The sequence below is a fragment of the Sander lucioperca genome, unplaced genomic scaffold (assembly GCF_008315115.2).
Source record: "Sander lucioperca isolate FBNREF2018 unplaced genomic scaffold, SLUC_FBN_1.2 Unpl_74, whole genome shotgun sequence".
Taxonomy (NCBI): domain Eukaryota; kingdom Metazoa; phylum Chordata; class Actinopteri; order Perciformes; family Percidae; genus Sander; species Sander lucioperca.
The window spans coordinates 1-12,500 of NW_023396414.1; the positions used below are offsets into that span (position 1 = coordinate 1).

The 12,500-nt window shown below is 38.7% G+C and overlaps 1 gene segment (V, D, J or C); it reads left to right on the top strand.

Annotated features, from left to right (window-relative positions):
- Positions 1–4,305: 4,305 nt before the first annotated feature.
- LOC116045109 lies at positions 4,306–7,414 on the top strand. The segment is given in 3 exon segments: positions 4,306–4,411; positions 6,539–6,718; positions 6,813–7,414. Coding segments are annotated over 2 exon segments (561 nt in total).
- The last annotated feature ends 5,086 nt before the right edge of the window (positions 7,415–12,500 follow it).

The window sequence follows — 12,500 nt, forward strand, 5'->3', positions numbered from 1 at the left end:
ATCTGAGATGAACAGAGGAAAAAGAGAGCAGGGGGGGGAGCGCCTAACATCCATTACTATACATTTATAATGTCTGTGTGTTGCAATGTAGTCTGTTTTTATCTGAAGTAGAAAGAGTTGTGATCCTCCTACTTTTTAAATAATTGCTGAACTGAAGGTCAGAAATATTAAAGCTGAAATTAACGTTATTGGATGAAAAGGTTTGTTGCAATTTAATCATTCATTCAAAGTGATTTCAGTGTTTGGATGAATATATATAGGGTTTGTCATTAATATAATTATACTTTGTTTTAAAACCTTCAAAAATCTTCAATCCATATTCTGTCACATGTTGTCATTAGACATTTCTCTGTTGATTAACAGTTTATAAGACATCTTAAAATTAGAGATGCACCGATAGACCGGCTGGTGACCGGAATTGGCCGATTTTCACGTCATCGGCCATGACCGGCGACATGCTGGTCAAATGCACTCGGACGCCGCATGATTTACATCGCGCAACAACAACACCACACGTGCACATGCAGGGTGTCCGCTGTATGCATGCAGCAGCGGCGCACTGCCGCTCCTTCAGCTGTTTATGAAATGTCATACAGTCGTAATTATTGTTGTCGTTTAGTTTTGTTGTTAAACTGTAAAATGAGCGGTGACGTTAAATCATCTGTTTCAGGTAACGGCACTCTAGGGGACCGTCTATTTGCTGGATTGTTCCGAGGTAACCGTCGGTAGCTAACGTTAGCAGATAAGCCCGTTGACAGCAACGGCATTGTTCATATTTATGCACAATGACACATAAAGCAAACTTACTAAAAAAAGAACTACACGCTGTTTTCAGGTAACGTTACTGTCGACGTTCAAACAGGCCTGTGTGTGTGTGTGTGTGTGTGTGTGTGTGTGTGTGTGTGTGTGTGTGTGTGTGTGTGTGTGTTGAGAAATATCTTAATACTGCATTAAGGCTATATTTATTTTATTTTTATTTGTTATTTAAATATTATTTTATTGCCATTACCTGTTTTCTCTGTTTTCATACATACATAAGTTTAGTTTGCTAAATTTATCACATTTTTTTAGTTGGATATTGGATGTGAAAAGAAGGAAATGGTTCTTCTATAACATTGCACTTTAGATGTGTGTGAATTTCCCCCACCAGGAGTCATTTATATAGTCCTATTTTATAGCGATCGATTATCTATTTAAAAAATGTTCTACGTTCTATGCAAAATGTAACATTTTCTATTAAAGAAAAGATAGAATATATTTCTGTGTGCTGTAAAGTGGTTAGAAAAAATGAAATCGGAATCGGCTAAAATAGGTATCGGCTGGTCTAACTCAAAGAAAATTGGAAATCGGAATCGGCCTAGAAAGTTGTAATCGGTGCATCTCTACTTAAAATGTGTATAAATATTAGGATTTATCCTCTGGGGACCATGAACATCATGTCTGGTCTCTGGTTCTGGATCAAAGTTCTGGTTGGATGAAAAGACTAAAGTGAGATTATCTGCTGAAATCAGTTCCAACATGTGATGTTAGAAATGGGTCTGCAAAGCTTTTATTGTGAAGGAGACACAGGAAGTGTTTGCATTAAGAGCAGATCAGCATTGTGAGGAGGAACAGACTTTATTCCTGCAGCAGGTCAAATCAGAGGATTTAATCTTTAAATGTTGAAGCTGGTTTTTGGTTTCATCATTTTGACAATTTTGTCTAAATGATTGTAATCAGGAACTGCTTTTCAAAAAGGAATTATTCATGTTTTTATCACATGTACATACATGTATTAGTATTATTAATGTAATTATTTGTATAGTTTTCTGTTTCAGATCTTTTATTATTGTTTCTCTGTGNTGTGACCAGTGTTAGACAACTTACTCAGGAAGTGGAATCAGTTACTTGTTAGTTATTACTACTTAAAAAGTAATATTACCTTACATATTACTTAGTATCAAAACTAATTAGTTATTGTACTTGTTATATTACTATATTACTTTCTAACTGGATGAATAACTGTAATATAATTACTGTTTTGTAAATTGTAATCCCTTACACTACTCATTACTGGGGAAAGTATCCTAATAATATAACAGTAATAGATTACTTAGTAATGCGTTACTGCCCAACACTGTTTGTGACTCTGGCTGAGATGGAGGTGAAATATGTGAACCTGGGCTGTGGTTTACTGATCTCTTCCTGTCACAAACACTGTTTGACATCTGTTCATCTGGAGGTTTTTGTTCAGGCTGCAGGGAGACTTTCTCACTGTGGGGAACAAACAGGAGCAGTAGTAGGTGGCTGAATGATCGAGTTTAACTTTCTGGATCTGCAACTCATAGCTGTTCTGTTTATTCACAGCAGAGAAATCATCTTTCTGAGGATGGACAGAGTAACTCTTGTCTATGTTACCATTACTCTTGTCAATATCAAGAATAACTGTCAATGTTTCTGTGTCTCTCTTCTGGTACCAGAATATATAATCATTGTAACACTGCTCAGTGCCTCGACAGCTGAAGGAGACTTTTCCACCAACTCTCCTGGTCAATGTTAAATCCTCCTGAATCAGCTGTGTTGCCATGGCAGCCAGCGCTGTAGAGAAACAGACAGGTAGATGAAGGTGAGTGTGAGCCAGTGTTTGTTAAAGGTGGAGTTTGTTGGCTCCTGATTGGCTGGAAACACTCACCTGAACACAGACAGCACAGAGCAGCAGCTGGGAGGAAAAGCATTTAGTTCAGTGGTGTTTCCTCTGGTGAACCTGGGGAGAAGTGGAGCTCTGATGCAGCTGAGGCCAAACAAGGACGAGCTGTGAGATCAGACGAGGACCACGTGGTTTCTAACTCTGACTTTAACTTTTAACTTCCTCCATGTTGAGGTCAGCCACAAAATGAGAAACTGATAAACCACCACAGCTGTGCTTCTGCCTGTAAAAACACTCGCTGTATCTGAAACTGGTGGTATTCAGACAGAGGTGGGGCCAACAAGTCCTCCAAATGAAATGACAGAATATGTATTTTGTAACTGACCTTTAAAACGACACAGAAGTGTTTTATGATCTGATGAAACATCATGTGTCTGTGAAGAATGAATCTGTTTGATGATGTGAGACCACTATAGTTCAGGTTTGGTTAGACACCAACAAGACTTGGTTAGTTTCAGGGAAAGATCCTGTTTGGGTTGAAATAATCTCTTTGTTTAGGTTACGGGGAATTCATCGTCATGTTTAATAATATTTGAGACTTTTGTAGAAGAATTAATACATTATACATAATCTTCATGTTGTTCCAAGAGTTTTTTTACTCTGCAGCCCGCGCTTTGAATCTGTACTTATCACCTCATACTACAGTATATATTTCAGTACTTGTGTAGATATATACGTTTTCCACATAACCTATGCAGTACACAATGACATAGAGACCTTTTTTCACGGCAGACATGTTGACATGTCATAGTAGGAAAAGCACAGGTGTCTTCAAACCCATTAATGATGGCTGCATTCCAGTTAGGAGAGGCCCTGGTGTTGTTCATGCTGACTCACTGAAATATCTCACTGGGACACTTGATGGAACTGAGCCATCGTTAAGGTTATCAATTTCAGCTGTGCTTTTCCTACTATGACAAGTCAACATGTCTGCTGTGAAAAAGGTCCTTTGTGGTGAAAGTCGACTCGTATCACTCAGCTATATCTACTGCTCTTCATACTACTCATGCTGCACATACTCACTACTCTTATGTTACTGTTTCTGCACTACAATGGTACTGTTACCACACTGCACATAGCTGTACATACTGTCCATATCTATATGGTTCTGAATAATATATATATATATATATATATATATATATATATATATATATATATATATATATATATAGATGTTTGAGTATGACGACGTCAGACTATCTATTCTGTGCTGCTGCTGTGAAGAATAAAACCTTCACACTGCTGCCCTCTAGTGTCTACAACAACACACTGTTACAACCTGTACTGCTAACGTCACAATACAACCTTCATTAATCATTCCAGTCTCTGGTCTTCCCCCAGATTGAGGAACAGACAAAAGGTTGAGTCTCTGAGAACTTCAGCTTTCTATCAGAGCTAGTAGAAGTACTGGTAATATTTGTGAGAGTAACATTTACTGTATTGTATCAGCTGCAGTAGAAATAGTATTTTAATTGAACTAATATAACAACAACTATACCAGTAATACTTGTCATTGACTGTTGTGTGTTTTTTTATCCACGAGATATCACTGTTTTTTCTTTGCCAGTAAAAACAAGAGGTAAGAGCATCATCATGTCGTCATGGCGACCATCATCATCAGCATCACCTGGATACCATTGCACTTCTCTGACTAACCACAGGGTGACACTCTTTCTCTTTGGTGGTTACTGTCAGCCCCGGCAGCAAACACAGAAACCCCCCGTGAGATCAAGTTGAGTTTGAAATGTGTCCCACGGCCATGTTGGAAGAGCTTCTTTATTGTTGTGACAGCGATCTAAGAGCATGAAGAGACATGTGATGTCAGACATGTTTGTCTGCTGATACAGCTGCAGTATGTCGTCATTCTTCCAACAGTTCTTCATGGTGACAATGATCAAACTGTTCAGAGTTATAGCATTTAAATAGCACAAACATCCCTTAACATAATATTAAATGTGTCATAACTGTTCCTTAATCTTCTTAAAGGAACAGACTGACATTTGTCGGCTTTGGTTTGACTTGTTATTCTATTTAAAGGAGTTAAAGGAGAAAACATTGTCTGAAAGCATTAAATAAGCAAAGAAGCTGCTGTTTGTTGGGGGAAATGGTACTTTATAATATGTTTTATTAATTGCTTGTTTGATTTGCATTGAGAGATGGTTTTATGGAAAGTACCCCATGCCAATCTCTAGGTATGGTGAAGGGGATGTGATGATGTGGGGTATTTTAATTTCATAGGCCAAGGGAACTGTATCAGGATGCATAGTATCCTGGATCCATGAAATAACTGGCCTTTAAAAATAAAATAAAACATAGGGGTGTGTATACTTATGCTAATTTTGTTAATTAAGGCATTAAGATAATTTTTTTTATTCCTCTTTTTAGTCAACTTTAGCATGGGTTCCTAAACTTATGAGCAGCACTGTATACCAAGAATATACTAATAATTCAGGTCAGACTACAGAAAGACATTTTTATTACACATAATCTTCTCACTGGTTATAACAGACGCGGCCTGTGTCGGTGTTGCTCACCACCGAAATGGTACTCAGAATGGCAAACCCCATAGACTGTCATGATAAAATATTAATCTTATTTGATTGGCCTTTTCTTGCTTAGATTTTGTAAAAAGTATTGAGAAATAGACCCAGTAAAATCCATTGACCTAGTTACTGTAACCAGAAAATAAGTCTGAGTTTATTTGCAAACCTTATGTCAGTGAACTAGCATGTTGCTACTCCCCACAGTAGGCTGCTGGAAACACATACTATCAACACAGAGGACCAGAGAAGGTGAGAGGAGGAAGGAAGAGAAGGTGCTGAGAAGGTGATTGGCTGCAATCTGCCGCCGCTCCAGGACCTATACGCCACCAGGACTCTGAAGCGTGCTGGAAAGATTATTGCTGACCCCTCCCACCCCGGACACAAGCTCTTTGAGCCACTCCCCTCTGGCAGGAGGATGAGGTCCATCAGGACCAAAACCTCACGCCACATAAACAGTTTTTTCCCCTCCGCCACTAGTCTTCTAAACAAGGCTCGGAATCCATCCTGACTCTCTCCACACCCCACCTCTGGCTCCTCATGCCACTGTACCTACTCTGCTGTAGCGTCCCTTTTCACTACTGTTTAACTTATTTTACTATTTATTTAAATTTATCTTATCGTTATTAATACGTACTGTGTGTATATGTTTATACTTATATTGTTTATATCTTTTTATCCTTCTTATATTTGTATGTGTGACATGCTCCAACAACACCATGACAAATTCCTCGTATGTGCAACGTACTTGGCAATAAAATCCCTTTCTGATTCTGATTCAGTTGACCAATCACAGTCCTTACAGAGGGGTCTGTGGGGGGTATGCAGTCGATTCGATAAATCAGCCTTAATGAGACAAAGCTCACGGAATCAGTAAACTCTTTCAAATCCCTTCTTTAAACACAAAGTTTATAGGCTAACTTTAATGTGATGTTCACTCCATTTTATATATCTTTATTTTGTATTGCTCTTTATTTTAATAATTGATTTTTTTGCTTTAACCTTTTTATTTGCATTTTTTGTCTTTGTCCAATCCTTCTTATTATTATTATTATTATTATATACAAGACATTTTGACATGTTATTAGTGTGAATAATAAATGTCTGAATTCCATTTATCTGCTTCAGTTTCAGGGTTCTGTATTGTTCCTGTTGGCTGTCTCACCATCATGGTTTACGGGAACACTTGAACACAACAGAGCCATCCTTCATGTTACACTTGTGCTTTTCCTTCTATGACAAATGAAGTCAAAATGTCTGCAGTGAAAAAGGCCTGTTGTCAGACAGCAGCCTTATCTGTCTGCTGCAGGGGCTGATGGGAGATGTGAGGAGCTGTTAGAAACCACGTGGTCCTCGTCTGATCTCACAGCTCGTCCTTGTTTGGCCTCAGCTGCATCAGAGCTCCACTTCTCCCCAGGTTCACCAGAGGAAACACCACTGAACTAAATGCTTTTCCTCCCAGCTGCTGCTCTGTGCTGTCTGTGTTCAGGTGAGTGTTTCCAGCCAATCAGGAGCCAACAAACTCCACCTTTAACAAACACTGGCTCACACTCACCTTCATCTACCTGTCTGTTTCTCTACAGCGCTGGCTGCCATGGCAACACAGCTGGATCAGGATGATTTAACGTTGACCAGGAGAGTTGGTGGAAACGTCTCCTTCAGCTGTCGAGGCACTGGGCAGTGTGACAGTGTTTATATATACTGGTACCAGAAGAGAGACACAGAAACATTCACACTGATTCTTCGAATTACCAAGAGTAATGGTAACATAGAGAAGGAGAGATATAATCATCCTCAGAAAGATGATTTCTCAGCTGTGAATGAACAGAACGGCTGGGAGTTGCAGATCCAGAAAGTTAAACTCGATCATTCAGCCACCTACTACTGCTCCTGTTATAAGGAGGATCCCCACAGTGAGAAAGTCTCCCTGCAGCCTGAACAAAAACCTCCAGATGAACAGATGTCAAACAGTGTTTGTGACAGGAAGAGATCAGTAAACCACAGCCCAGGTTCACATATTTCACCTCCATCTCAGCCAGAGTCACAAACAGTGTTGGGCAGTAACGCATTACTAAGTAATCTATTACTGTTATATTATTAGGATACTTTCCCCAGTAATGAGTAGTGTAAGGGATTACAATTTCCAAAACAGTAATTATATTAGTTATTAATCCAGTTAGAAAGTAATATAGTAATATAACAACAACAAACCATAACTAATTAGTTTTGATACTAAGTAATATGTAAGGTAATATTACTTTTTAAGTAGTAATAAGTAACAAGTAACTGATTCCACTTCCTGAGTAAGTTGTCTAACACTGGTCACAAACACACTGAACTGAGCTGAACTTTCTTTTCTTAACAACACAGCAATTATTTAAAAAGTAGGAGGATCACAACTCTTTCTACTTCAGATAAAAACAGACTACATTACAACACACAGACATTAAACATTATTTTTGACCCATTTTCTGGGTTAAAATAACCCAGAAATTAGTTGGTCCCTTTTTAACCCAGGAGTTGGGTCAAAATAACCTAACTTGGGTTACTATGCCAGTATGCCTTATTTCAGAAAATAAAACTTTGTTTTACATTATATTACACACTTTAAGCACTTTTACATTTTTATTACATTAAATTAAAATCTATATAACAAAAACACACACTTCCCAATGTCAATTTAACATCAATAAGACATCAAACAGATGTCAGAATTACATCACGAAATAGGTCAAAAATGAAAGTCATATTGACGTCAATTTGACATCAAGATTTTGACCTCTGCTGATGTCATTGTGATGTCATGCTTTGTTGGCATTTGATGTCAATTCAACATTTATTTGATGTCAAGATGTCATGATGTTGATGTCATTTTGATGCTATTTTGATATCATTTAATATCAAGCATCACTCAATTTCAACCTAAATGTACAATGACTGACAACATACACATACATATATGTGCAAATTATTTGATTTATGTCAAACTTACAGACATTAGAACATACATCATGTATCATGTATTGAAGTGGTTTCAAAATGTATCAACGCACAAAATCCCAATTCCTGTAGGGCATGTCTAATGTACATATGTAAGTTGTTTGTTTTTCTCCATAGAAACCATAGAATGTGTTTGTGCATTACTGTATTTGATTAATATCACTATGCATCTTATCAAAATGCTATAAAATGCCCCCCTCCACTCCCTCGTGAATCCGTGCCTGTGTACCTTTTAGTCTGGGTTACACAAGGATGGCAACATCCCAACCCGTCATAAATGGTCCTGAAATGTCGGTGATTCCCGTGTGCCTGAAGACGTTTCCCTCCACACAAGTTAGGTTGACGCACACTGGCGTGTTCACGAGACTTCTCGGGCCTTCTCTGGTGTCTGTTGAGGAAACACAAACACAAAACACAGAGTGAGGTCTGGTGTAACAGACGTAAAATGGACTGAGTCTTTAAAATACATATCTTAGAGTTTTACTTACATTTTGCAGCCTCGCCATAAACTCCCTCTCCTCCTCCATGTCCTGGAGTTCCTCCTCCAGTCCCGAGGTCCCTGACTCCTGGTAGGGGACCGGGGTTTTGTCCTCGGAACTGGAGGAGGACTCAGGCTTGCGGGACCTCTTCCTGGTGGTGGAGGAGGAGGAGGCTTCTGGTGACTCCGGTGATGGCACGGTCTTTGACTGGGCCACGTTCAGGCTGAGGGCGTAGAAGCAGTCAGCTGTGGCCATGTTGTGGCACATACAGGTGGCCACCATCTTCCGCTGCTCGACAGAAGGTTGTTCTTGACCTTAAAACAGTAGAAGAAAAAAAGATTGCTACTGTTAGTTAAGCCAGCAGAGTTTTAATGAAATCCAGCATGAACAGATAAGTGACTGAGGAGAACTTACATGAGCAGACACAGCGGTCCTCAGGTCAGTGAAGTTGGGGGACCTTTTAAGGCCCATCTCCGCCCATGCTACCTGCAGGTGGTGCAAGAAGTTTTAGCATGGGCCCTTCCAAGCCGTGAAGAAAAACCAGCTGGTTCGGTGGCTTGCTGGCCGCCCGCAGCTGCAGCCACCTCTCCAGCCAGAGAAACTCGTCAGTCTCCAACAACATTTGGGCCCCCCCCAAAAGACTTGTTAGTCTTGTGTTCCCTGATCTGCAATACACAGAAAACGGACAGACTCTTTCAGAGGAAACATTAACAAAAACAACAGACTCACAAGCAGTGATGACAACAGTACACAAGTCGAGATTTTTATACTATTATTATCACAAAACCCTCAAAACGGTACCGCAGCGATGGTGTGGTTCTCCTCCAGGACGGTTTTTGTTACATAAAAAGGTTCATAGTTCCTGAAAACATGTTTAAATCTCACTGCACAACTCCAGTTATTCTTTATTTCTGCAGGAGATTAAACTGATTTATAGAAAAAGTTTGATGATAGAAATGTTACAAATAAATAGTTTCTGATCCTCTCAGTTAATCAGCAATAAGGTAATATATGATGTTAAACATAATCTAATATATGTCAGTAAATGTATTTTGTAAAGAGTATAACTTTAATTATATTGTTTAGGATATTAATGAATCCTCTTTAAAAGTTATTGTATTTCATATGATGGTCCAGAGATTTGTCAGCATTGCATTTTTTATTTAAAAGGAACTACATGAAGTACTTAATACATAACTTTTAGTAACGTTACACAAACAATTAAAAACACATGCAATATGGGATCACCTCCCGTTAGCATCCCATTGACTGCCATTCATTTTGACGTCACTTTGACAGAGAATAACTTTACATCTGAAGAGTTTAAAGACTCTATTTGTCCGTTGTTTATTTCTAAAGAAACACGACAATGTATAAAAGGCTCCATTACCTTGTACCTCACGTTATGGCTCCGTAGCAGACGTTTTTATAAAAATAGGCTAACGATTGGGTCATAACCACGAGACTTACTGTCTCATAGTAGAGGAATTACCGTATAGTACAGGAGAAGCTCTCAGGCAGTTTGGACTTCCATTAGCTGTTTAAGTTTAATTACTAATGTTAACTATCATTTTAGTGATCAATAATTAGCCTGTGTCTATGTTATCTCCTTACATATACCTACGCTCTCCGTCTCTGCTAGATTGGGAATGATTGAGATTTCTCTTGGCACAGCTACCAGAAGACTTCCAACTTTCAGACAGGTTGCTCACGTCACATCTACGTCTTCAAGCTCAGTTGGAGGCTGCTCAGTAACGCTCAGCCATCACCGGGAAAGATCTTCTAATATCCTTCACTGGTCTCTGTCGGTACACGATCCGTTCTGCCTGCACGATCCGTTCTGCACATGCGCAAGATAATACTGTTTTACCGAGGATACGACCTGCACGATCTGTTCCACGCTAGCCTATGGCTAGCCTCCACCGGGAAGCTAACGTTAGTTTAGCTAACAGCTAATTCGGCTAACCGCTAGCTGACAGCTAGATTCAGTCTAAAATAACGTTAACTCAAACGTAATGGGAAAAGCAGCTACAGCTAAATTAAGACTTCACAGTAATAACAATAAAGACAAGTATTGAGTGATTGTATTTTAAATGAGCACAAGTAAAGTAGAACTGACGTAACAGCTGTTATATATGTTAGGTGTTTGTTATATATGTTAACGGTTATTTTCAAGTTTTATTTTGAGGGTCTTTTAAAGTTATTACATGCTGTCTCAGCTAGCAGTTAGCCGAATTAGCCGTTAGCTAAACTAACGTTAGCTTGCCTGTGGAGGCTAACGGCAGACCGCTACAATCAGCTAGCGGTTAGCCAGGATCTTATAATAACTCACTGGAACCATGCAGAAACCCAGAAAGCTTATGGGAGGAATTGGGAACTGTTAAAATATGAGCTAGGGAAGTTTTTTAGGAAGTTTGGTGCTGATTTGGCTAAACAAAAAAGAGCAAGTGAAGACGAGATTACTATGCAACTGGCATCTCTTTGTCAAAAGGAGCCCTTATCTGAATTGGAGAGGATGGAATATATGCACTTACAAAATAAGCTAGATGAACTATATATAGAAAAAGCTAAGGGTGATACATTCGATCTAGATCCAAATGGTTAGAAGAGGGAGAACAAAACTCAGCCTACTTTTTTAGATTAGAGAAAATTAGATCTCTTATTGATACGATCGACAAACTAAAAATAGATGACCAGATAGTTGATAATCCCAGAGATATATCTGCCTTTTGCCACCGTTTTTACAGCAACCTATACACATCCAAATACTGTGAAGTGACAGCTGACTCATTTATAGACTCAATCAACAATTGTAAAGTCATTTCCGCAGAGGATAGGGATGCATGTGATTATAACATCTCCAATGTTGAGGTTCTGAAAGCTATTAATAATCTTAAAATTAATAAAAGTCCAGGATGTGATGGTATAACCTCTGAGTTCTATAAAATGTTCGACAAAGAACTGCCCCCCTTTTTGCTAAATGTTTTCTCAGAAAGCATTCGTACTGAAGCTCTTCCAACAAGTATGACTCAAGGTATCATCACCCTGATTCCAAAGCCAAATAAAGATAAAGAAAATTTAGAGAACTGGCGTCCGATTACACTGCTAAATAATGACTATAAAGTGTTGGCTATCATATTTGCTAATAGAATGAAGTACGTTCTGGACTCTATCATAGATGAGTCACAATCTGGATTCATGAGGAAACGTCACATTGCTAACAATGTTAGACTGATTTTGGACGTGCTAGACTATAACGATCTCATCAATGAGAACAGCTTTCTCTTGTTTCTTGATTTCTATAAAGCTTTTGACTCTCTTGAACATGGCTTCATTTCGAAAGCTCTTGATAAATTTGGTTTTGGTCACTTTTTTTGTAAAACTACTAGAACCGTGTATAAAAATGGCAATAGTGCAGTAAAATTAAAACTTGGTACATCACCAAGGTTTAATGTGTCTCGTGGGGTTAAGCAAGGTTGCCCTATCTCACCCTACTTGTTCTTAATAGCTTCTCAACTTCTGGCTCTTCATATCTCAAACAGTGCCTTACAAGGAATCTTAATTGCGGATAGGCAGATTACAATCAGTCAACTTGCTGATGACACCACAATCTTCCTGAAGGACGCCTCCCAAATTCCTCTATCATTAGAATTAATTAAAGGTTTCTCAAAAGCCTCTGGTCTTCATCTGAACTTTAAAAAGTGTGAACTTATGGCTATAAAAGATTGCTTGGTGCACTCTATACATAACATCCCTGTAAAAGATCAGGTCACTTATCTAGGAATTATCATA